At 56.6% G+C, this 25,544-nt stretch overlaps 1 protein-coding gene across 2 annotated transcripts in view; it reads right to left on the bottom strand.

Moving 5' to 3' along the window:
• Positions 1-7,778: 7,778 nt before the first annotated feature.
• CACNG3 (calcium voltage-gated channel auxiliary subunit gamma 3) overlaps positions 7,779-25,544 on the bottom strand; it is a 29,278-nt gene continuing 11,512 nt past the window's right edge. The window contains exons 2-4 of one of the 2 annotated variants that reach the window (XM_053276768.1): positions 11,020-11,103; positions 9,933-10,067; positions 7,779-9,268 (exon numbers count right to left, since the gene is read on the bottom strand). In XM_053276768.1, coding sequence (XP_053132743.1) covers positions 8,754-9,268; positions 9,933-10,067; positions 11,020-11,103 — 734 coding nt within the window. In that variant the 3' untranslated portion in view covers positions 7,779-8,753. Of the gene's footprint in view, positions 9,269-9,932; positions 10,074-11,019; positions 11,104-25,544 lie in introns of both variants that reach the window. The other variant, XM_053276766.1, reaches the window with a different exon arrangement.

A 25,544-nucleotide genomic window follows, 5' to 3' on the forward strand; every position in this document is an offset into this window, starting at 1 on the left:
TGAGCCACCACTGGGCAAGTCCCAGCAAGAGCCACCTGCTCATCTGCCTCCCCCACCCCGAGGAGAGGCGGCCTCTCTTTTCTCCCTCTGGGGAGGTCTTCTCCAGAGTGGTCTTCTGCAGGCTTCAGATCACCACCCGCCCAGTCTCCAAGCAGAGGGCGGCAGCGGAATCGGTGGCATCTCCTCCTCCTCCTCCTCTCTTGCGCACCTGCCAGGGAAGGTCTGCTGCAGCCCCAGCCGCAGCACGTGGCCACGGAGGGCCCATGCAGGAGTGCAGCTGCAGCCAGAGCCTCCATTGCCTGCCCTGTGCTGGGACGAAGGGCCGAGCGGTAGTCGATACACCCAGCAAGGCAGGGGATGGACAGTCCATTGGACCCAGCACAGAGCAGGCAGAGAGGGGGGTCGTGGGCTCAGGCAGGCAGGCACCCCGGCAAGGAAACAAACAAGGGCGTTAGGAGCATGCTCTTCCAGTGTGCATCAGTGGCGTGTGGGAGGGTATGAGCATCTTGGCCTCAGAGCAGCTGGCTTTGCAGGATGAGTGCAGGGATGTGGGCAGCATAGGCCGGGCGGGCAGGCTTCCCCCTCTGGACGGATGCCCTCCTGGTGGGGCATCGCCTTCTGCGCCACGAGGCTGCGTGCCTCCCTCCGGCTGCCTCGCGGCTTCGTATTTTAGTGGGGTCCCTGCTTAGCCTGGTGCTCGCCTTCCCATGCAGGCACGCCCTCCTCCTGGGCAGCAGAGATGGCTCCAGCTGGGATGAGAAGTGATAAATTCCAAGAAGAAGAGGACAGAGCTCGGGTTGCCTGCAGGCAATATCCCAGAAAGCAGGTGGGATCCTGCAGAGGGCAGGGCGAACCCCACCCTCATCCATTTTCCAAAGGAAGGCAGAACAGCCGGTTGGCAAGGATTGCGGAATGCACTCCGGCAGTTAAGAAGTAAAGGCTGGGTTCACACAGTCACCAGGGTCCACCCCTGCTTTAAAAGTCTCTGTGACCAGTGGAGCGGATTCTGAGAACCCAGAATTTCAGGGCAACCCTGGTCGAGCTGCTCTGGTTCACCAGGCTTTAACCAGGATGGCTAACCAGGACCCAACCAGCCTCGAGTTTTCGTTGCTTGTGTGGATCCACCCCCCCCCGCCACTATTTTGCTCCTGCCTCCAGCTGCTGGACTTCAAGGTTCTGGGTGGGGGGACTAAATTGTTCCCACCAGCCTGAGGTCTGCCCTGCCGTGCTGGAAAGAGTCCCTCCAATGGCTGTATGAAGGCTGTTCGCAGATCCGTTTTGAGTCCCTACCCACCGAATCCCCACCACCTGAGGTGCATCCAGTGGATCTGTGCCATTTCAGAACCTTGTGAATGCTGCCGGGCGGGATAGAGTCCTCCCGGTACCAAATGTCAGCCTAGAAGCCGGGCCGGTTCAGTCTGTGCAGTGCTTGAAGCCGCACCTTAAATTGCAAATGAGACACCACCGCCCCCCCCCCGCCCACCGCAATTTGTATGCAGCAACATCCTGAGCCACTCACACAGCAGATTGTCTTGGAAACTAAGGCCGGTTTTATGAACTTGGGTTTCAAAAGGAGGATTTAGGAGCCGGCTGAAGAAGACAGACGTTTCCTGCCATTTGAAACAGACAATCAGGCCCCTGAGCAGCTGCAGCTTGAAGTGGGGTATTTTTTGGCAGCAACATCAAAATTAAGAAACTCTCCCTTTGAGGCGAAATTGTGCATTCATCTCCCTGCTTTTGAGAGAGAAAAAATGATTTGCAATTTAACTTTCCTCTAACGAGCTCCTGCGATTATGCGGATTCCATAATGGCTGGTTTGGCTGGAACAGATTGTTGGTGCAACCGGTTTACAAAACATTCTCCCATGCAAGCCCCACTTCCCCCCACCCCCACCCCTGTTTTAAATAGCAACAGCTGCGCAGCCTGATAATTATTGCATTTTGTCACAATAAACTTACCAACTTGCTGCTCTTCCCGCTGCAGTTTCCCAAGAGATCTGGCTGGATTAGGGGGTTGTTGTTGTTGTTGCTTAACCCCCTCCCTGCCATGCAAACTTGAATTATGTTCTGGAGAGGAAGAAACCCCCAGACGGAAATGCTCTGCAGGTTGTGCGGTTCCAGAGGGGAACCTCATGCCTGACACGGGAAGCAGCGACTGGGATGGAAAAGCCACTGCCAAGTGTTGGCAGTTCATAAGGCAATCACACAGGAGCGGGCGGGGCCCCCCAGGAGGCACAGGTGCCTCTCTTCCCTGGATGGCTCCTCTTCCTCCCATCCCGCTCTGCCCCAGCAGGGCTAAGTAGTGCTGCGCTGCCTGCAAGCTGGCTATTTGTCAGGTAGAACTGCGCAGTTAAGGGGTTAACTTCGCGGATTGCTCTTCTCTCTCCCACCCTGCCTGAGAGCCACACTGCTTGCAAGCTGGCCATTCATCAGGGGGAGCTGCCTGGAACCATGCAGCTCTACCTGACGAGTGGCCAGCCTGCAGGCAGCCTAGCTCTCCGGCGGGGTGGGAGGGAGAGAGAGGGGAGCCACCCGAGTTGCCTCCTTGGCGCCCCGCTGGCTGACCAGCCTCTGCTGGCTTCAGGTGGGTCTGGGCGCGGCGGGGCTTCTGTTCCTCCAGCTCACAGCCCCTCCAAGGAGGGTCCAGGTGTCATGTTAGTGGAGGCCAACATTGCTTGGTCCCCTTAGGGCGATGGGCAGCAGAGGGCTCCAGGCCTGTCCACTCCTCACCCGGGTGGAAGCAAGAGGAAAGGTCACAGATGGGGGGGGCAGTGCACATTTTGCTGACTGTCTGCCAGAATGCAACAGCAGCCGACCAATTCAAATGGCCGCAGCTCTGGGAACCAGGGTTGCCTCAGCAACAGCGACCAATTTGGATGCTGTTGGACAGATTAAAAAGGTCAAAGGCCCTTCAGCTCAACAGGCAAACACTGCTCTGACTGCTAAATAGGTAGCGACTGCAGTCTGTTGTGCTGGGACGAGCAAGGCTGATACGTCCGTCGGCAGGCGAGAGGTGCGTGCGGTGCAGCTGGACTTGGGAGCTTATGGCTGGGGTGGGGGTTCAGCCCCGGCCATTCTCTCTCGCTGGCCTGTAAACCCGCCCACCAATTGGCTGAACTCTGTGATGTCATGGAATGGGATCTTCAACTCATTGAAAGTCAAGTGCGATGGTTGGTTGGTTTACGTCCTGGAATGCCACTGAATTGGATCGGCAACATTTCTTTGTGGGGGCTTTTTTATTCCGCCTTTTTGTACTCTCCAGTTGATTAGTGCCTGAAAAGGTTTGGTCAGTTTGGCCACAGAGGAAGGGAAAAACAACAACACAAGAAAAATTTAAGCTACACAGACACATCCCCTGATGGGCTAAATAAGGGGCAACTCAGGGGCAATTCAGCACCTACCTGTCAGCTGTGCTGAACAGGGAAGCCATGAAATGGGCAGAACTTGTGAACAGGAAGCTTTTAATTAAAGGCTAGAAATTCCTGAGAAAAGGGTGGTGTGGAAGTTGTCCTTGTTCACTCAAAACTGGAGTGAAATTGGGAGAAATTGATCCAGCACTTAAGGCAAGAAGTGCTGGGGCTGAACTGGTGTGGGCATAATGCTGTCTGAGCTGGAACTTCACGTTGCTCCTCCATGTATGGGACCTGGTTGTGGTTGCGCAGGTGTGGCTGAGATCTCCTAGCAGGCCCCATCTAGCTCCTGTCAGCCCCTGCATTGGCACCAGCATCGGACTCCAGGCCTCCCCACTTAGGAAGCCCTCTGCAAGTGACCGTGTCCAGAACATCAAATGGTGCAAACGAGGAGTTTGTCAAGCAATATTTGCATCCGGAGAATCTGCTTGGGCAGCGCCCCCCCGCCGCCCGCCGCCCGCCGCCGGCTCAATTCTTTCCCAGCTTTGGGCAGCTTGCTCCACTGGGCCCACACGCCGTCTTGCCGTGGCTGGCAGGCTGCGTCTTCACTCCAAGCTGTTACTCCCACTCAGAGATGCCAGTGCCACACCACTTCATGCGGCATGCGCCGGGGAGAAATGCCTCCAAAGGGTTCCGCTATGAGCTGGCGTCCACCCCCACCATTGATCCATGGGCATGGCTCCTCCACAAAGCAGCTGGTGCTCTTGGGGAATCAAGCAGCAGCATCCCACTGCCAGCCACGTCAACACCCCCCTCCACCAGGCCCTCATTCCTGGCTCTGCCTCAGCGGCAAGTCTTTGGTTCTTCTCAACACCAAGCAGTAGGGGCTGGTCCTGACGAGCAGCGGGCGGGGGCGCCTAAGGAGGCGCTGCTGCCTCTGCTTCCCGGCAGCAGCAGCAGCAGCACGGATCCCACTCCGATCCTGCCCCTCCAATCCGTGCTGCCTGCAGCAGGCTGGCCATTCGCCAGGTAGAGCTGCGTAACCTCAGCAGGATGGGGAAGAGAGGAGCTAACGGAGCTCTGTGAAGGAGAGGCAGCCATGCCTCCTTTTCCTACCGCCCCACGGCTCATCGGGATGAGCTGCTCCTGGCCTTCCTGAAGGCATGAAACCTTTTGGGAAGTTCACAAAGAAAAGAATGCAAAACAGAAGAACCCCAAGTAAAAACTCTCAGTTCAAATACCTAAATAGCTTTGCTCATAAAGGGAAGGGAAGGGAAGGGAAGGGAAGTCAGTGTTGACTCCTGGCGACCACAGAGTCATGTGGTTTTCTTGGTAGGGTACAGGAGGGGGTTGACCATTGCCATCTCCTGCCCAGTGTGAGATGATGCCTTTCAGCGCTTCCCTAGATTGCTGCCGCCCGATAGAGGTGTTTCCCATAGTCTGGGAAACACACCAGCGGAGATTCGAACCAACAGCGTCCTGCTCTCTAGGCAGGTTGCTTCCCCGCTGTGCTCATAAGATACCTCAATTTAATCAAATATTTTGAAAATATCTCTTCATTAATATTGAAATACTGATCTCAGCTACTAGAAGTCTTATCAAAGGTTCACACGTCAAAAACATACATAAAAAGTATACATAAATATATAAACAAAGTCTCTAAAAAAGTCCAGAGATCATATTTTGGGTGTGCCCCAGTCCGTGCAATTGAAATCCACAGATGGAACTGGAGTCCTTCTGTGGATTGCAATGGCATGGGTTGGGAGAGTTTTTACTTGGGTGTGGGGGAGGTTCTTCTTTTTTGCTTCCATCAGGTGAACCAAGGAGACAGTTGGTTTTTGCTTATTTTATGGTTCACAGTCAGGAACGCGAACCTGCCTCTAGCAAAATTGCTGCATTTAATATTGATAAGTTTTGCATTTTAAATATTTCTCAAGGACATAGAAGACGGCTGGGGATGGGTGCTCTCAGCATGTGCACAGCCAGAAGAAATTCCAGGGACTCCAGGTATTACTCTGGTCATTTTACTTCCATCCTTCAGACAGCCTTGAACAAAAAAGTTAGCTCTTTGTTTTAGTATTTCCAGCTTTCTGAGCAGCCCTTCCCTGCAAAAGCTTCTTCCGGAATGGCACGAAACTCTCCCCTACTCTGTTCCCACCCCCGTGTGAAGCATCACCTCATGCCCAGAGAAGAGGAACCACATTGGAAGTAGGACCCCATGTTTTTTGGCCAGCCCGGGTAGCCACCCCCCGACTAGTGGTTGCCACCAGGACCTTGTCCCTGGGAGTGGGGCTGGCTCCTGCCCACCCTACCTTGGGGGCCCCTGCTTCTAAAGGGGAGCCCTGAGCCTCACCCAGGTTTGTCCCGGCCCTGACTCTGCAGCTCTGGGACTCAGCACTTGTTGCTGCGGCCAGGGATGGCGGACGGTTCCCGAGGCCACGCTGGGCTTCCAAGGCACTTGGGGCGTTGCTGAAGCACAGCACCAGCACCCCTTGCCCCCTCTCCAGCTCCAAGGTCAGGAGGAAGGGGCATCATGGGGCACTGGCTGTGGGGAGTGGAAATGTGGAGCCCAGTGAGTTTGGGCGGGGGGGGGGAGCTGGGAACCACCTTGCAAACCCAGACCGTGGAGACCCTCATGCCGTGGGTCTCTCTGTTTCTTCACTTTGGGGTGCAGCGCTAACTCAGCCGCAGCAGGGGAGGCTCCGGGTACTGCCCCAAACTTCCCGGCTCCTTCCAGCAACTCAGAACTCCGGCCCATCTAGTCCAGTGTGGCCTCCTCCAACTGGCAGCAGCTTGCCAGGGTCTCAGGCAGGAATCACACCCTTTCAGGTGGGGGTTCAGGGAACGGGCCCTGGGACTTTTGGCGTGCAGGGCATGTGCTCCATCAAGGGCCCGAGGCCATCGCTGCCAGCCGGTTTCTGCCTCAGCCACAGAACTGGACCTGCCCTCTGGGTTAACCGATGCTGCAGATGCCAGCTGAACATGTGATTAACAAAGTTGTGGCCTGAAATTCACACACACACACACACCCCAGTGCCATCTTATCCCTTACCCTGGGTGCAACACTGTGGCACATCTCCTAAGCAACCCTGGAAGAGATGCAACCTCCAACCTTTTCTGTGACGCTGGGGAATTTGCTTCCCAAGCCCATTCAAGGCACTGGCTTGAATCTCGAAACTCCCTGCACCCAGCAGTGGCTCGTCCTAAGGAGCCAGGGGGGTGTCAAAGGAGGCACAGCTGCCTCTGCTTGCTGGCTGCGGCTCGGGGGGCTGCTTCTTCTCCTGCCCCACCCAAGAGCTGCACTGCCTGCAGGCTGGCCATTTGTCAGGCGTGGTTAACCGTGCAGCTCTACCTGATGAATGGCCAGCCTGCAGGCGGCACAGGAGGGAGAGGAGTCGCCCGAGCTGCTTCCGGGAAGCAGAGGCAGTTGTGCCTCCTCGGCTGCCTGCTGGTTCATTAGGGCCAGTCACTACTGCCTACCATGGTTCCAAATTGTAATTCCATAATTCCATATCTATTCCACACACTGTGAAACAGCTCATTTCAGTTCCACAGTGAAACTTTTGCTTTGTTTTTGTAATTAGCATAAGTCTCCCACCCGATGATTAATGGCCCAGCTCCAGGCATGTTTACTCAGAATGGAGTCCCATTCTTTCGAAGTGTGCTGAGAACTGTAGCCCTTTTTGGTGGGGGTTCTAGTAAAATCCACCCTTTGAAAAGACCGGCTGATTCTGTAGCCATATTTGGAGAAGACTGGACCGGTCCGCTGGCCACGTCTTCGTTGGCCAGCCGACAAGTGCCACCACCAAGCCCTTGAAGAGAGTCGGTGGAAGGACCTCGGGGAGGCAGTTCGGCTCTGCGCTGCCTCCTCCTCCAAGCGGGGGGGGGGAGGGGGGCGTAGCTCGGGGCAGAGCTTCTGCTCTGGATGCAGATGGAGGGTCCCAGAGTCCGTCCCTGGTGGCAGCATCTCCAGGTCGGGCTGGGAATGACTCCTGCCTGCAGCAACCTTGAAGAAGCCGCTGTGAGTCCGTGTAAACAGTACCGGGCTAGATGGACCACTGGTCCCACTCGGTAGGTGGAAGCTTCCTCGTATGGTACCACCGACAAAGACTGGCCCTACTAGCAAACACCTTTTCATCGTTGTAGGCTCCTGGGAGACCCAGGGGAGCATGGCAGTGGGGGCCAGGCATGTTGGGGGTCCCGAGTTTTGCCTGGGCTGGAGACTCTCCCCCCGCCATAGTGATCAGCTGGCAGAAACCCCCACCCTGCCAGACAAAGAGATCAGGCAGCGGGCTGGGTTTTTTGAGAAGCCACAGGTGGGCATGTGCTGCCAACCGGGGGGTGGGGGCTGCCCTCCGGGGTCAGCCAGTGTGTGCTGTTCCTGCCCACGGCCTTCCCTTCGCAACAAAGGGCCACACAGCCACCACCATTCCTCTGGATGTGTTTTATTGGTATATTGGTTTTCCTTCAGCCACCCACACGTTCCAGGTCTCTCCCATTTGTGCAGGCTGTACCTTGAGTGCTGCACCTGACAGGCCAGGTGCAGATGGGATCCAGCACTGCCGTCTTCTTCGCGCTTCCAGACACTGACCTCGCCCCACGTGGCTTCGTTGCAGGGCCGTGGCTGATCCAAGCCGCGAGCGTCCGCCCTTTTGCCACAGACGTGAGAGCTGAATATGCCAGGAAACCCAGCGCCCTTCCGCAAGCCACCCGGAGGGCGAAGGGCCGTCCCTTCTGGTCCTGTGGGAGGAAACGGGATCCCAAGCTATGTAACGCATGCACACAATACAGAGAGCCCCCGCAAGCCCAGCAGCCTCAGAACGCCTGGGACAGAAGAAGGGACGAGCATCTCCGTTGCCTCATCAGCTCTCCGGCTCACTGCTTCGTGCTGGCAGATGTCCCACGGATGTTGCTTCTGGGTGCACACACAGCCCACGGTGGGGACAGCCAGCCGGGGTGGGCGCAGTGCCAGTGCTGCTTCCACCTCCCTGCAGGGGCTGGGGCCTGCGAGCCATCAGCATCTGGACCGCCCACTGGGTGCCCCTTCTTCCCCCAGGCATGGGGGCGAAGCTCAGTGTCCCTTCTTGGGCAGAGAACGAGAGACGCGGGATCCGGGGAGACCCGAACACAGTCACAGCCGAGCCGTTGGGCCACTTCGTGAATGGCAGCGCAGGACTCAGGAAACCAGGGCGCCCGTCACGGGGTATCTTCTTCAAGGACAAAGTTTCACAGGTTACACCATCGTCACTGGAGGCGGGGGCGGGGCGGGGCAGGGGCGGGGTGGGGGGGCGCGGGGGGTCACATCATGCAGTCTCTACAAGAAAGACACCTCTGTACACTGCCTGCCAGGCAGGGCCACTCTCCTTCCGCCAGAGCCCTTGGCCAGCCAGAGCGGCCTCTGGCCTCACACGGGGGTGGTCCGTCGGTTGGCGGGGTTGTTGTGCAGTGACTCCTTGAATTCCTTGGGGAGGGAGTTGTGGATCTGTAGAAACCCGTGATCCCTCTCTGAGTTGAGGAGCGTCCCGAGGGTCACCTTGGAAGGATCCCTGGAGAGGGTGAACATGGAAATGTCGGTGGAAGGGATGGTGTTGAAGCCCTTGCCGAGGGGGGACAAGTCCCGGGACCGGGGCTCCGTCGAGCGGGAGCTGGATCTCCGCCGGAAGCGGTAGCGGTAGGTGGGCAGGCGGGCAAAGGCGGACTTCTTCAGCAGGGCCACCGAGTGCGACCTGGCTCGGATCTGGCGGTGCCTCTCGATGTACATGTGGACCGCGACGACTCCCACCATTTCGGCGATGATGAAGGACAGGGCCCCGAAGTAGAAGGACCACCCGTAGGAGTAGCTCTTCTTGGAGTCGCTCTGCCCGGGGTCGCCGGCGTTGGCCGAGATGTACACTATAATCCCAATGATGTTGCTCAGTCCTGGAGGGGAGGAAGGGAAGGAGGTTACCGCGGGGGGCACCCCACTCTGCTCCCAGGGCGTTCCGGCAGCACGCAAGGCCCTCTCCCCCCTTGAGGGAGGCACAGGGGTGGCTTTTCCTAAGGACTCATCAGCGGGGGGCGGGGGGCGCAGCTCCCCCTCCCTCCCAGAGCTCTGTTTCCTCCTCTCTCTCCCACCCCACCCACTGCCTGCTGCCTGGCCATTCATCAGGTAGAGCTGTATGCAACCACACAGCTCTACCTGAAGAATGGCCAGCCAGGCAGCATAACTCTTGTTAATAACGGAGCAGGCTGGGATGGGAAAGGGAGGAGCAAGCGGGGCTCCAGGAAGGAGAGGCAGCCGGGCCTCCTGGGGCGCTACTCTAGCTGGTTGGGATGAGCTGCCCTCTTGCACCCTCAGGCGGAACGTCTTCAGGTTAGGCGCCCTGTGGTTTTAGGATGGTTTTAGGGCTGTCCTTGACGTTTTTAAAATTCCGCTGTGAACTGCTGTGAGCAGCCTCCTATAGAAAAGCCGGTGGCTCATTCTTGGAAGGAAGCAAAAGAAATGAAGCAGGCGGGTTTCAGACCGATTTCACACTTCTCCCAAATGGTGCACAGGCACAGCCTTGGTCCGGGCCACTGAGAAGCCGGGCCAGTTGGCGCTCACCTGCCGACACAAAAAAGATCCCTGCGCTGAGAATGACGTTGAGTTTGCTCTTGTAGAACTCGCTGGCTGCCACACAGAGGCCCCCAAAGAAGAGAAGGCCCACGCTCAGGATGGGGAAGATGCTGGATGCCCTCACTGCACCTGGAGAAGGAGGAGGAGGAGGAGGAGGAGGAGGAGGAAGAGGAGGAGGAGGAGGAGGAGGAGGAGGAAGAAGAGGAGGAAGAAGAGGAGGAAGAGGAGGTGGCAAAGCCCAGTCAAACAGCACTCAGCGGACCCGGAAACAGTGCCTGCTATGCACAGTCACGGCTTGTCCACATGAGCCGGCGGGGTGCCCAAGGAAGCAGAACTGCCTCTGCTTCCCCTGCCTGAGAGCTGTGCTGCCTGCAGGCTGGCCATTCGCCAGGGAGAGCTGTGCAGTTCTGCTTGATGAATGGCCGGCCTGCAGGCGGCGTGGCTCTTGGGCAGGGCAGGAGAGAGAGCGGCCGCCTGATCTGCCTCCTTGGGCGCTCCTCTGGCTCCTCTGGACCAGCCGCTCTGGCTTAGGCAGCCTCCTCCTGTTTGCATGCCGGAGGGACCACTGCATGCAAGCCACCGAGCAAGATGGGAACTGCCGGAGGGCCCTTAAGACCTGACCCACAGTTCCAAAGGGCCGGGAATAAGGCAGGAGAAGCCTCCGACCCAACCATTTCAGGTGCTGGCAGCTGCACGCCCTACTGGCCAGGAGGAGAATTCCACAAGCCAGGTAGGAGGAGGGGGAGATGCTCACCTGCTCAGGTGGGAGGCAGTGGGGCAGCCCAGAACCTGTATCCAGCTCCAGAGTGCGGGTGGAGGGGACATGGCCTCCCTGACGACGACGAGTGAACTTACTGTGTTGCCAAGTGGCCTGGATGCTCAGAGCAGATCCAGAGGGCCCTGCTGGTCAACAGGACCCCCCGCCCCCCCCGTACTCTGACCAGCAGCAGGCCCTCCTAGATTGGGCTCGTCATTCTCCTTTCTGTTCCCCACAGGGGTCTTCCCTCCAGCACACGTTTACTCTCCCCCCACCCCCCAGCACAGAACTGCAGGCCCCCAGGAGTTGTGAACTTACGCAGGAGGTATTCAGCGGCATCCTGGTCATAATCGACATCCTCAGGGAAATGGTTGATTTGCTTACAGACTCCTCGCCAGGACCCTGAGGAACCAAGAACACAGAGGCAGGGGAAGAATGTGGACCCTGAGACCTCCCGTGAGCAGAGGAAGAAGAGGCAGAGGAAAGCAACCCTTCGCCCTCCTCATGGCAAGGACTTAAGAACAGCCCCGCTGCTGGATCAGACCCCAAGAAGCCTCCCTAGTCCAGCATCCCGTTTCCCACAGTGGCCCACCGGTGACTTCTAAATGTGTCAGCAGGGCAGTGGCGGTAGTGAAGAAGCGAAGCCCCCCCCCCCCCCGCGAACACACGTTTAAAAATAATAAACTTTGTGGCCTCCAGCCACCAGGGGACATGCTTGCAAGGAAGCCACTGCTCTTGGGTGGGGCAGAATGGGAGAAGATTCCCCTGAGCTGCTGCTGGGAAGCAGAGGCAGCTGTGCCTCTTCTGGTGCCCCCCTGGCTTGTTAGGGGAAACCACGTCTGTCTGTCTTGTGATGCCCGCCCCACTGAACTGGGTGGATGCACCTTTGGGTGCCTGTGAGGAGGTGGCTCGAATTCCATGGTTCTTCCATGCAAAGAGCTCCTCACGGCTGCAGCTGGACTGGCAGGGACCCAAGATCTAGCACTGCCCTTTCCTCACAGCCCACTTGAGGGTCCGCCTCTGACTCTGCAACTAAAAACGTGTTAATTTATTGAGAGAAGTCAATACCGGCCATTCAGCTCAAAGCAGAGCCCCAGGAGGGCTCACAATGACCCCTAAGGGAAGAATGGGATGGCTTAAATGATAACCCAGCACTCAAAGCCACCCGAAAAGGAAAGGAGCGCAAGCCAGGCCGGCTTCTTGGAAGCAGGAGCTCCCCAAGGGGGCATCACCCCTTTCCTCGGGTACCACCAGCCTCACCCCAGAAGACCCCCCCCCCGAGAAGGGCTGGTTAGGGTTGATGATGATTAGGGTTAGGCCCTGGATGATGACCTCAGAAGGCAGGCAGGCAGGCAGGCTCAAGGCTGTCTTTCCTCAGTGGCTCAAGAGTAAATTGCCTGAATGTCGCAGAAATAATCAAATTAAGCAGAAACTCCCATCCATAATTCATATTTTGTTGCTGCGAAAGCACCGCTGAAGCACTTTAATGCTCTCCTTCTTCCCCCTGAAGCATTTCAGGAGAGTACGAGAAGCAGCAAAGATATTTATTTATTTCTACCATTTATGAATTGCCTCTCCACGAAGCGCTTGAGGTGATTTACAACACCGCCAAAACACTCACTAAAGATGGGTTTTTAAAAACAAAAATCATTAAAACCGTGCAACAATAAAGCCGTCACCGTCCACGTTGAAAACCTCGTTGTCAGCCGTAATGAAAGATGACATGGCTGGAGCTGCAATTTCACCTGCAGGGCTGGCGGGAGAGGGAGGCCCCTTCGTGAGCCTGAAGGAGCTGGCCAAGGGGGACTGGCGGAAGATCCGGGCGGGATTCAGCCTGCTCTGGTGGCCCTTGGGTTGGGGGGCCCTGGGCAAGAGCGTCACTGGGGGCCCCTTGAAGAGATGCATGGAAGTCAGGCCATTTAAAACCAACCAACCTGACTTCACTCTATACATGAAGCAGCAACGCAAGTATGGGTAACCTGTAAGAAAGAAAGCCTAAGCACTTTCTGTGAAGGGTAGTTAAAGCCCATGTGGTTATTAACGCTTCATCCATGACGCAATGTACAAGATTCGGGGGTGGCCCTCAACGGTGGGGCCCGGGGAGCTCGGGTGGCCCACCTGAGAGCGATGCTGCTTGCAGGCTGGCCATTCGTCAGGTAGAGCTGCACCGTGCACGGATGAACGGCCAGCCTGCAAGCAGTGCGGCTCTCCTTAGCGCTAGGGCGGGATGGGGAGAGTCAGAGGAGCCACCCCGAGAGCTGCTGCCGGGAAAGAGAGGGACCTGCACCTGCCTCCCCCCCCAACTCCGCTGCTGCCTGAGAGAGACACCATGCAGAGAGGAGTGTGCATGAAGGCGGAGCACGGGGGGGGGGCGCCTGGCACGGGGGGGGCGCCTGAGCTGTCAGGGGCACGGAGCCTCCCCCAGCTCTGCTGCCCACAGAAGCAGCAGCAGCCCTGGGATGCAGAGAGCAGCAGCGTCTCCCGCTCCCCCAAGACTGGCCTGGCTCAGCAGCCTGCCTTCTGGATCCAGCTCAGTTCCCTTGAATTCACATTGCTCACTCCTGGCCAGATCCCTCCTCCTGGCCTCGATTCTTCTGCCGCCTCTTTAACTCTTCCTGGCCCACCACAAACCTCCTCCTCCTCCACCCCCCCCCCAGGGATTGTGATAGAGCTCCTTCAGCCCCGCCCTGCCTGGGGCCTGGGGGGAGGCCCTGGTCTGGGGGAGCCTTACGTGTCAGGGTTGCCCACCATCCCTGGGGTCCCGGAAGTGGTGGTCAGTGGTGGTGGGGTCCTGCTTGGGGCAGAGGCAGAGCCGAGAGCGGCGGTGGCCAAGGCCATATCCCTGGATGCACCCGGGAGGGGTGTTGTTCCACAGGGAGCCGGCCCTTTGGGGTGGCGGCAGCCCATCTCGTCCAGCCTCCTGTTTCGCACCGGGGCCCACCAGATGCCGCTGGAAGCAATCAGTATGGACTAAGCCTGGGTGTCCCTCCCTGGCAGAACTGGGGGGGCATCGGGGAAACCTCAGTTGTCATTGCAACATCTGCCCGATCCCACCAGGTGCTCCAGGCCAGTCTCCATTTCATCGGAAACCTCGCAGTCTGTGATCCCCCATCGCAAACGCTGTCTCTTCAGCACGCAATCCTGGCGACACATCTAGGCAGAAGTCATCTGGCAGACGGCAGAAACGTGCAGCTTCTCTCTTGCCCCCAGCTTGTGCTCCTGCTGGGGGCGGGAGCGGTCAGCCACTGGGCAGCCTGCAGGTGGGGGAGGCGTCCCAGAGGGCCCAGGGAGAGGAGGGCCGCTGTGCTGAGCCACAGAGGCATGGGGCGGCGGGGGGTGGGGGGAGAAGGGGCCAAGCCCCAGTGCTGCCTTGAGGGCAGGGATGCCCTTCCTCCAGACGGACCCCAAGGCCACGCCTGTGGGAGAAGCTCACACCTTTCCTTCAAGAAGCTTCGAGGAACTGGTGTCAACTCCTTGCTGCTGCCGCCCACCTGGGGCTCCTCTCCTACGAGGGCATAAAATTAGCAGGGAACACTTGTTGCCAGCTCTGCCTGCTCTCTGGGGGTGGGGCTGGGGCTGGGGGGGAGCCCCTCTCTCTGGTGGCGGCACTTCCATCCTCTTCCTCTCCCCCTCCAGCCCTGGGGGCCGAGAGGCAGCCTGGCTCTTGCACTCTGCCCACCAGCCGGAAGGGTCTGAACCACTCGAAGGAGCCACGCCGGGCCCCCTTCCCAAAGGCAGGCAGGCAGGCCCCCCCCCCACTTTTGCCCTCCTACACCGAGCAGAGAGAAGACAGTCGAATCAGTCAAGTTCCTCCCACCCGCAGCGGAGCTTCAGCGAGAGAAGCGACTCCGTTCCCTAACGGGTGAGTTGCTTAGAAACCTGGGTGGTGGGTGCTCTTTTCGGCAAAGCAGGCGCCGGAGAGAGAGAGAAGCCAGGAGAGCTGCTGCCAAAAGAGGCCCCTCCTTGCCGAACCCGCCTCAGCCCTGTTCTTGGAGGACGTGACAGGACCCAGGCATTCTGCCGAGAGCCTGGCCGTCCCCACGGCCGCCCATCTCTGGGCCCGAGACTGCAGGCACCCGGTCCGAGCTGTGGTGGTTTCTCACGCCCAGGAGGGCCTGGCTCTCCCGGGTCTCCGTCAAGGAGGCCTCTCCCTTCCCTCTCGTCTGAGGGGCTGTGGGTCTAGCTCGGGGCCTCCCATGGGTGGTCCTGGGGCTCAAGGAGAAGGAGGCTGCTGCGACGAAACCATCGCCCCACCCTTGCAGGCAGTGGTGGCTCCTCCTCACGAGGGCGCCAAGGGAGGCACAGCGGCCTCTGCTTCCTGGCAGCAGTTCGGGGGTCTCTTCTCTGTCCCCCCCACCCCGCCCAAGAGGGATGGCCAGCCTGCGGGCCGTGCGGCGGGAGAGAGAGGAGCCACCCCAGCCGCAGCCGGGAAGCAGAGGCCGCCGCGCCTCCATGGGCCACGCCACCCCCCAGCGGGTGAGGAGGAGCCGCGTCCAGCCGTCTGCGGAGGAGAAGGCTCCGGCCTCCGAGCGGCAGTCCTGAGGGCGGCCTCTCCTCCCCGCCACTGCCCAAGCGCTCCTGCTCCGCCGGCTGCCTCCCCCTCTGGGTTGAAAAAGTCATAACAATAAGCCGACGGGGCTCCGCAGCCTCCTCCTCCTCCTCCTCCTCCAGGCATCGCTCTCCTCTCCCCAGCTCTGCGCTGGGAACTGGGCATCCGCCCGAAGCGGCTCTCCCCAGCCCACTACGGCCCGCTCCTCGGCTTGCCTGCCTCTGAAGGCGCCCAAGGAGACGGGCACAGTCCACCTAATGGGAACGGCGACAGAGGACTGCAAATATTTATATGCCGCTTTCCAACAGAGGTTTCCAAAGCGGTTGACACAGAGAGCTAATAAACAAACAAATAAGGCCTGAGCAATACACCTGCACACAGAGTGACTAGCCGTTCTTCTGCTTAAAGGCCTGCAGTGGACAGCCAAGTTTCCCGGCCTGTGCTCAAGTTCCAACAGGGCAGTGGCCTCTCCGGGCAGCTGGGCCCCAAGTGATGGTGCCAGTGCAGAGAAGGTCCCGCAAGCCGTGCCCAGCACAGGGCCTCCACTGCAGACCTCCTGTGGGTGGCGATGTGGGTGCACGAGCAGAGAAGCTCTCCGAAGCCTCCGACCCCAAAACCGCAACTGTGGCTTGGGCTTGGTGGCAGCTGCTAGGCAGGAGCGGAGCTTTCGTGAGGCACGGTGAGGCGGGAACCTCAGGGGGCAAAGGACTGGGGCCCCAGCCAAGGAAGTATGCGGAGGACTGCAGCCTTTCTTGGGCTGCTCTTTGGCAACCAACTGGACTTCCCGGGGATCTACAGAGTTGGCCCTATCTTCGGCCCATCCGTGCCCATAGAGACCCCCCCCCCGGGGCACCCTCCTGGGCACAGCCGATGGTCATGTCTGAGGATGACCAGCCCCTTTCACTCACTGGAGGGGATTCTTCTCTCCACAGCACCATCCGTGCAGGCAGCCCCGAGCAGAGCAGGTGGGCTTTGGTCCTGAAGAGTTGGCCCTCTCAGCACAAAGGGGGCAAGGGGAGGCGGAGGAGGCGGCGGCAGGGGCTGAGCCGGATCCTGCCACACACCCTGGAGAGCAAAGCCACCTCCTCGCGAGGGGTCCTTTGAAGCCCACCTCCAACTCTGTGTGTGATGGGTGGGGGTGGGGGCATGGGGGGCAGGGGGGGACCCACATCCCTGCCCGTTACTAAGTTCCACACCAGCGCCAATCTATTTTATCCTCTGACATTTATCTCGGATTTTTTTTTTAAAAAAACCTCCAATCTATTCATTAAAACCCTAAGACAGTTCCCATGGCAACCATCCAGTCATGTGACTCCCAGAAATATGCTCCGACTTTGGGGGAAACACCAGAAAATCGTGTTTGAGCCGAGAGAAAAGGATCTGGACCATTCCCGCTGACTTGGCGGGCAAGCCCCTCCATGGATCCCCATGGAGGGGCTTCGCCACCCCACCCCACCCCACCCCACCCTGGGCAGTGGCTAGCAGGCCTCTTCCTCCATCCCTCCCCACTGCCTTTCCTGGTCCTCTTGCAGAAGATGGGGGGTCAGCAACAGGCCCACGCGGAGACCTTGGCTGAGGTTGCACCCAGGGGTGGGAGGGGAGGCTCTGTTGCCTCCCCTTCCCAGAGCTCCATGCGCCCCTTTCTCTTTCAACGCCCCCCCCCCGGTGTTGATGACATCCCTGCTGCCTGCAGGATGGAGAGGCAGCTGTGCCTCCCTTCCCCCCCCCGCCCGCCCGGTCCTTAGGACGAGCCACTGCTGGATCCACTGTAGCCCCTTTCATCAACACTGGCCACATGCAGAAGGGGACAGGCGTGCTGAGAAGCCCCCACTCGAAGGCATCCTGCTGTTTCCCCAGGAGTCCTCCTCTCTCTGGCAGGATTTCTCTTCTGTCAGCCGCAAACGGAGCAAGCCCTTGACCTCTGAAGGACCCCCCCTGCTCCTGAGAGTCCACACATCAGTCCCAGGCGCACCCCTGCAGCCTTAGAGGACAATTCAGACTCCATGAGAGAGAGAGAGGCACATCGGCAGCTGCCATCGACTGAGTCAGGCCCTTGGTCCATCTAGCTCAGGACTGTCTACGCAGACTGGCAGCAGCTTCTCCAAGGTTGCAGGTGGCAGGAGTCTCTCAACTGCTTTGTATATAATTGTGCTTTGGCAACGTACTGTATGCTTTGGTAGTTTGTTGGTCCAATAAAAAAATCTTGCCCTATTTAAAAATAAAATTAAATCTTGTCTTATCTTGGAGATGCTGCTGCCAGGGAGGGAACTTGGGACCTTCTGCTCTTCCCAGAGCAGCTCCATACCCTGAGGGGAAGGTCTTACAGGGCTCACACTTCTAGTCTCCCTTTCATATGCAACCAGGGTGGACCCTGCTTAGCTAAGGGGACAAGTCCTGCTGGCTACCACCAGACCAGCTCTCTGTGTAGGCTGGCAGGAGTGGCTCATCCTGAGGAGCTGAGTTGACTCTCCTTCCCAGAGCTCTGAGAGCCTCTCGCTGCCTCTGGATGTATGGATCTGTTCACATCAATTCCACCCGAGACCAGTGAAATTGAGACAGACTATGTGGACGGGTCAATGTTTAGAATATCCCACCCTGAAATTTATGGTTGTGGTGCTATCTCGAAGCAACCACCCTCCCTCTGCCTTTCATTGCTGGAGATATCTCTCTCTCTCTCTCTCTCTCTCTCTCTCTCTCTCTCTCTCTCTCTCTCTCTCTCTCTCACACACACACACACACACACACACACACACACACACACACACACACACACACACCTCTACCCTCCATTTCTCTCCCCCCACACGTGTGGAATTCAGAGCGCATGTCCCTTGGATCTGCCAGTCAGCTCCTCTGTGGCAATTACGGTTTTGCTCCAGTGCACACATGCACCTTTTTCTTGGTCTCCTCTATTTCTGGTTTTTGCAGTGCCGTTGCTTCAAAGCAGTAGCATCTTGACAGGGATGCCGTCCCCCAGCCCCAGGGGCAGAGCAAGATGGGGCCACATTTGGGACGGCATAAGGCAATCCCGTTGGTAATGGGGGAAGAGGACAAGGCAGCAGTTGACCACGCAACTCTACCTGATGGATGGCCAGCCTGCAGGCAGTGCAGGAGAGAGAGGAGCCACCCGGGCTGTTTCTGGGAAGCAGAGGCAGCTGCGCCTTCTTTGACACTGCCTCCCCCACCCCCCCGCTCCTGAGGACCAGCTGCTACTGTTGGTAAGAAAGAGAGCAGAAGCACATCCCTTTGAAACCGCTCACGTTCTGTGGAAAGCGGAATTCTGCCATTGGCGTTAAGTCTTTGTGCAGATGACAACGCGTTCTGCAGGGCTTCGTGTGGATTCTGCTAATCATGGAGAAGGCAGAGGAACTCTCTGAGAGCCTGAAGTCCTCCTACTTGGGGGATGTTGTTCAGGCCTGCCGTGCCACTGCCCTAGCTTTTGAGAATGGTGCCCAGAGGGGTCTTTCTCTTGGCAAACAGCAGCCACTCTGTGTGTGTTGTGGTGTGTGGTGTTGTGGTGTGTGTGTGTGTGCGATGATCCAGAAGGGGTAGCGTTAGGGCTCTCCTGCTGCCTGCCGTGGTCCAGTTCTTCAGCTTGGCTGCTCTTTTGACAAGAAAGGTCAGACCCCTCAGCACCCATGTCAGGCAAGGCCAGCTCCAGCTTTTGGGGGCCCTGAGCCACCTGTCTTCACTGGGGCCCCTCTTCCTACCTGGAAGGGGAAGGGGGAAACGCAAAGGTGGTCTCAGGGGTCAGCAGGGGGCTCTTGGGAGCCCACCCCAAAGAGAAGCCCCCTCTTTTTCACATGTGCCCCTTCGCTGTAGGGATCTTGCCACTTCTCTTTCCTGCCGTCAACCTCTGACAGGTTTCCTCCAGCATCTGCAGCTCCTGAATCCTCAGCCAATGGCAGGAGAGGTGAGCTCTGGCCGCCCCAGGGAAAAGCTGCAAAAAGCCTCCTCCCCATATGGTTGGTTGCTGGGTGGGGGTGGGGGGCAGGGGTGCAACTGGGCATTCCCAGGGAGCAGAGGTGCATCTAGGTGATTTGGGAGCCTGGCGCTCAAGGCCTTGGGAGACACCCCCCCCCCAACGAAGCGTCATCATGCTGGACAAGGCAGCCACAACACTCGGGACAGACTAAAGAGGATTGGGGGGGGGGCCCGGAGGCTGTGGAGGCCCTGGACTTTGGCCCGAAGCCCAGAGGTAAGAGCGCCTCTGCCAGGGAGAAGGGTCGGTCCTGCCCCCCTCAGCTCAACTCCTGGTGCAGCAGCCTCCCCTCTCCAGCTTGCCTGTGCCCCATGGCGGGCTGGAGTGAGGACTGGCTGCCAGTGGCAGTGGAGGGGCAGGGGGGGCTTCTGCAGGAGGCAGGAGACCCCTGGCTCAGTCTCCAGCCTCTTCCTCTGTGCTGGAAAGACCTTTCTCCTGCTGCTGCCAGTCAGAGATGACAATTCCGAGCCAGACGAGTCAATAGCCGGACTCTGTATGGGGTAGCCGCCATGCATGTTCAAAGCAGGACAGCCAGCCCTGGATTCAGCTGGTGCAGCTGTGCAGAAGCTCTGGAGTGCGGGGAGCCCCCGCCCTCGTCTCTTGCACCAAGGGAGGCCTTGTGTGGCTCCACAGGCTGATGGGTTCATGGCGGCAAAAGAACGTCTTGTGGATTGGAGCCCATGGCTGCTGCTCTGCTGAGGCCGCGAAGCCACCCCAGGGATGTGACACTGGCCGTCAAGAGCTCTCGCTGTGATCAGATGAATTGGCTCGCAGATAACGGAGAGACACGGACGGCGGGGGGGAGCACCCGAAACCCTCCTTAGCATGCTTAATAATCCAGCCCTGAGAATGCCACGGTGCTCCTTAGCTTTTAGAGGAGTTTCCCAGCCCCCGGGAGGGGAAAAACCCCCAACCCTGGATAAAAAGCACAATGTGAATAAATATGTCATTTTGGAGATCCCCCAAATCCTTTTTGTCTTTAAACTGAGTGACACCGTCAGCTGGTGAGCTGAGCTGAGGTCTAAGGTGGCATCTGTACCTGAAACAACCACATATTCTCCCCCGCCTATCCTGTGCCTCCATTTCCCACTCTGCACTCTCTCCTTTGTCAGCATATGGATTTGTAAGCCCCTCAGGGCAGGGACCTGTCCATCTGTGCTTTGTAAAGCTGTGCGCATGCTCCAAATGTCCACCAAGAGAGGCAGAAGCATAACGTTCCCCTTGTTGATTTGGGGCTGGCCAGACACAGCAGAGGGTTGCCCCAGCCTGCCTCTCTGACCTCCAGGCTGTTGGGCAGCAAGCGTGTCGGAGGGAATGCTTTCTGCCCTGATATGCTCTCAAAGGAAGAAGCAAAGGGCGGGGGGGGGGGGGAGGTGAGAGGGAGAGCCTCCATTGCAGCTATGAATCAGGCTCCCATTCTGGAACCTGTGGGAGAATGACAACCTACACAAGGTCGTTGAGAACAATCAGAAAACAAGCTGGGATGCGGAGATTCAAACAAGAGAGAGCAAGAGACGGACCATTTCCAGCACTGGGTCTCAAGGTCTTTGGCTTCATTCCTTTTCACATGCAAGCAGCTGGGCCCACAAATCTAACTGCTCTCTGCAATGCGCCCCCGCCCCCCAGCTCTTCCACCCAGATCTCTCCCTCCAGTTCTTGTCTTTCAGCATCTGAATTTGAGTTAATGGGAAAAGTTATCTTAGGGAGCGCCTTCTTCTGCATGATCCCCACCACACATTAAGGTCATCTGAGGAGGTCTGTCTCCAGTTACCACCGGTGCGTCTGGTGGCAACTCAGAGGCAGGCCTTCTCTGTAGCTGCTCCTGGGCTGTGGAATGTGCTTCCGGCAGAAATCCGCAATTTGAGTTCATTATTGGCCTCCGGGAGAGCCTTAAAACCTATCTGTTTGGCCTGGCTTCCAGGGTTTTTAAATTGCTCTGTTTTAAATTGTTTTAAATGTTTGCCCTGGTTTTCCAGGGTTTTTGTTTGAATGTTTGATTGGTTTTATTCTGTTTTTATAGTTTTGATTTTAATTGTTAACTGGTTTTAATTGTTTTTATTCTGTTGTAAACTGCCCTGAGCCATTTTTGGAAGGGCGGTATAGAAATTGAATGAATGAATGAATAGATGAATGAATGAATGAATGAATAAAAAGTTGCACTGGGAAAGGTGAGGTCATGCATCGGGGATGGAGGCTCCTCATCTGAACAGCAGCCACTGAAACAACGCTTGAGTGTGTTCAAAGCACTGTACATACAAGGTGAAGCCAGCCTTGCAACGATCTTGTAAGGTAGGTCACCAGTCAAACTCTGTCCAGTGTTGAAATCAAATCATTGGGGGCCAAAGTTCTGGGAAGATTTTCACACGGGGCTTTTAAATCCCTTTAACTCGCATCTCCTCCAGAATGGAGGGGGCGCGTTCACATATTGGCCAGATTACCTCGAAGTCCCTGTGAGTTATTGGGGAGCAGTTCACTCGCAATTCGGGTTCTTCACTGTGCGTTAGAGTGCAACCTGACATATATCCGGGGACCGGGGTAAAAAAAATCCACTTTTTGCATTGTTTTTTTTGGGGGGGGGGGACAACTTTGGGTCCGCAGTAAAGCCTCCCAGTAAATTTGTGGTAAAGACTGTTGTGTGTCAAAGTCCCAGCTGAGTATTCAGAGAATATTTAAGCAGTCAGAGAGTTTGGGGGCTCTGGGAAAATATTCAACTGAAAATGACATAAAGGAGAAGTTGGGGAGTGCAGATTCTGTCTGAGGATAGCTTTTGGGTCCCTCCGCCAGCTTCATGCTCCGACTGGCATGATTCTGCCTGTAACTAGTCTAAGCTGATCTCACACACTGTTGCCTCCTGTGATGAAGCTCCTGTGCTTATATCCCTCCCCCCACCCCCTGCCTGTCACAAGACTGGAATTTGGATTTTGAGCTGCAAAATCTCACAGGCAAGTTTGACAACTGAGAGTTGCCAGTCTAGGAGAGGAGAGCTGGTCTGCTGGTAGCAAGCATGACTTGTCCCCTTAGCTAAGCAGGGTCCACCCTGGTTGCATATGAATGGGAGACTAGAAGTGTGTGACTCAGTATATGGCAGCTTCCTAGGTTCTTTAGCTTCCTGCTTATAGCACTCAGCATCCTGCCAGTTGCCTGGGAGTTGTGGGAAGGAGGCACCCGCTGGTCTCTGCCATTGGCCATTTTGGTCCTTGGCCAAATAGCCCTTGGAGGCCACACCCCCTCCCCCGCCCAGGAAAAGCATCTGGCCAAGGGAAGGATCAGGCCAGTCTCCTTTTGGTCAAAGGAGGAGCAGCCATTCTGCAGGGAGTTCGCTTTCCCACTCCCTGCTCTGCCCCAGATGCCAACAGCCTGGAGACTGCTGCAGACCTGGAGGGAAGCCCCCTCCGGCTTCTGCCACTGGCCAGAGGAGGGATGATGCACACATCAGAGGAGTCCCATCAGTGAGGCACGAGGGGAGGTTGCATGTTGGACGGTCCTAAGAAGCTTGGCATTGCCTTCTGTTTTGTATTTTAGAGGAGGCAATGTCTAACATATTCAGAAGAGAAAAGTAATAGATGCATTCTTCTGGAATGAGAAAGGGAGGAGATATGGTCTTGGAATAAATAACTGGATGGATTTACTGTAACGCAGTGATGGGTTGTTTCTATTAGGTTTGGCTAGGATGGAACTGCGTCCTGCTGGAAAAGGACACTTAGAAATGCTGGGTGTTGGCCGGCTGAGGACTTGAAGGGTTGTCGGTAATACAAATATAGATATGCATTTGAGGATATGATTTGTATGTTCATAAAATAAGGAAAACATTGTCGCCATAAACTGAAATCAGCCACCGCGAGGATCATTCCATCCAAGGGCAGTTCTACAATAAATAGGTGGAATATCCCCATCGGTGCCTCTGCCATGATCAACCCACAGTTGTCAGCAGCTCCTCCATGAGCAGCCTCAAGAGAGTTGACAAATGGACTTTAATACTATACTTGAAGAGCAGAAAAGCAAACCTTGTCAGCATTTCAAGCACCCAGACACTTAACAGAGATCAGCCGGGAAACTCACTCACGTCATCCAGCGCCACGACCAGATTCTGGACCCCAAGGGTAACTGGCCGCGGAAATCCAGAGTCGAGGTCTAGCGATCTGGAGACCAACGTGCAGCATTCAAAATGGAAGAATCTCAGGCAACATTTCTAGGACAGCAGCCGCTGTGTGGAAAGAGACGCACTCTGGTGCACCCAGTAGCAGTTCGTCCTCATGGGCCTGGGGGGCATCAGAGGAGGTGCAGCTGCCTCTGCTTCCCGGGAGCAGCTTGGGTGCCTCCCTTCTCTCCTGCCCTGCCTGAGAGCTGTGCTGTCTGCTCTCTGCACCTGATGAATGGCCAGCCTGCAGGCAGCGCGGCTCTCGGGCGGGGTGGGAGAGAGCGAGCATCCACTCAACCTGCCTCCTTGGGAGCCCCCTTGGCTCATTAGGACCAGCCACTACCGTGTGTTTCCCATCAGTTCCGAGTGAAACTCTTTCCCAAGGGGAAATGATGAGAAGCCGGGCAATTGGGAAAGGGCCGTCACGCCCTCTCCCCGCCAGAAACACACACTGGTGGGACATTTCCAAGAGCAGCAGCCAGGATCGAAACAGATGCCACACCATCAGCAGGAAAGCAGGAGCAGCTGTGCAGGAAAAGACAAGGCACACTTTTCATTCCCCACACATTTTCCGAGAAACTCTTTTTCAAAGGAAATCAACTTTACACACACACACACACACACACACACACACACACACACACACACACAGCTGTTAGCTCGGCTCAGTGTCTCAGTGCTGATGGCCAAGAAATACCTTCATGCTTCTGAAATGGTCTGTTTCAGCTACTCTCTCCTTTGAACATAAGAACAGCCCTGCTGGATCAGGCCCAAGGAAGCCCATCTAGTCCAGCATCCTGTTTCCCACAGTGGCCCACCAGATGCCACTGGAAGCCACAGGTAGGAGTTGAAAGGGGCCTGCCCTCTCTCCTGTGGTTACTCCCCTGCAACTGGGACTCAGAGGCATCCTGCCTCTGAGGCTGGAGGTAGCCTACAGCCCTCCGACTAGTAGCCAATGATAGACCTCTCCTCCATGAAGTCATCCAAACTCCTCTTAAAGCCACCCAGGTGGTTGGCTGTCCCCACATCTTGTGGCAGAGAATTCCACAAGTTGATGATGCATTGTGTGGAAAAGTACCTCCTTTTGCTGGTCCTAAACTTCCTGGCAATCGATTTCATGGGATGACTCTGCGCCACTTTTAATGTTGGTTTTAAATGATTTTAATGTTGAAACGATTTTAATGTTGAAATGATTTTAATGTTGAAATGATTTTAATTGTTTAATTGATTTAATGTTTTAAATGATTTTAATTGTAAACCACCCAGAGACACAAGTTTTGGGCAGTATAAAAATATGTCAATCAATCAATCAGTCAATCAATCAAACAAACAAACAACAGATGGATGAATAAATAGTAAGACAGTGAAACGAATCTGTTAAATGTATAACCTCAGGATCAAGAGCTATTTCAGTACTTGGTGTTGTTACATTGACACAGGATGCAGGGGCTGGCACAACTCCACAACACTATGCACAAGAGGGAACACAATGTTTGTGCAGATGCACAAGAGTGCTGTTGCGTGAGCACAAAAATCGCACAACTCTCTGTCATTTTTGTGCCTGCAACAACACTCTTGCACAACTGTGCAAATGTTACATTCCGCCATATGTGTAAGGTCATGCAGCATGTCAGAAGAAAGGGTGTGTGTGTGTGTGTGTGTGTAAGCTCAAGTGTGCCCTCGAGTCGATTTCAACTCCTGGTGCCCACAGAGCCCCGTGGTTGTCTTGGGTAGAATACCTTGGGAGGGGTTGACCATGGCCTCCTCCCATACAGCATGAGACGATGATGCCTTTCAGCACCTTCCTATATCGCTGCTGCCCGATAGAGGTGTTTCCTATAGCCTGGGCAACATACCAGCAGGGATTCAAACTGGCAACCTCTGGCTTGCTAGTCAAGTCATTTCCTGCTGCACCATGAGGTGGCTCTGTGTGCGAGTGTGTGTGTGTGTGTGTGTGTGTGTGTAGGGGATGTCAAATGAACATTCTGCCCCTTAAAAAGGCTCTGCTGGCAACAGACACTTCACCCATCCATCTTTCTGGCGGCCTTGCTGTCCCAGGAAGGGGTCTAAGCCCCACCTCCCTCCCACTGCTGGCCAAATACACCACACAGCTATCAACGTATATTTGGCCTTAAAAAAGAAAAGTAGTGCTGAGTGAGCAAAGGAAGTGTGGC

The sequence above is a fragment of the Hemicordylus capensis genome, chromosome 13 (genome assembly GCF_027244095.1).
Source record: "Hemicordylus capensis ecotype Gifberg chromosome 13, rHemCap1.1.pri, whole genome shotgun sequence".
NCBI classification, from domain to species: Eukaryota; Metazoa; Chordata; class Lepidosauria; order Squamata; family Cordylidae; genus Hemicordylus; species Hemicordylus capensis.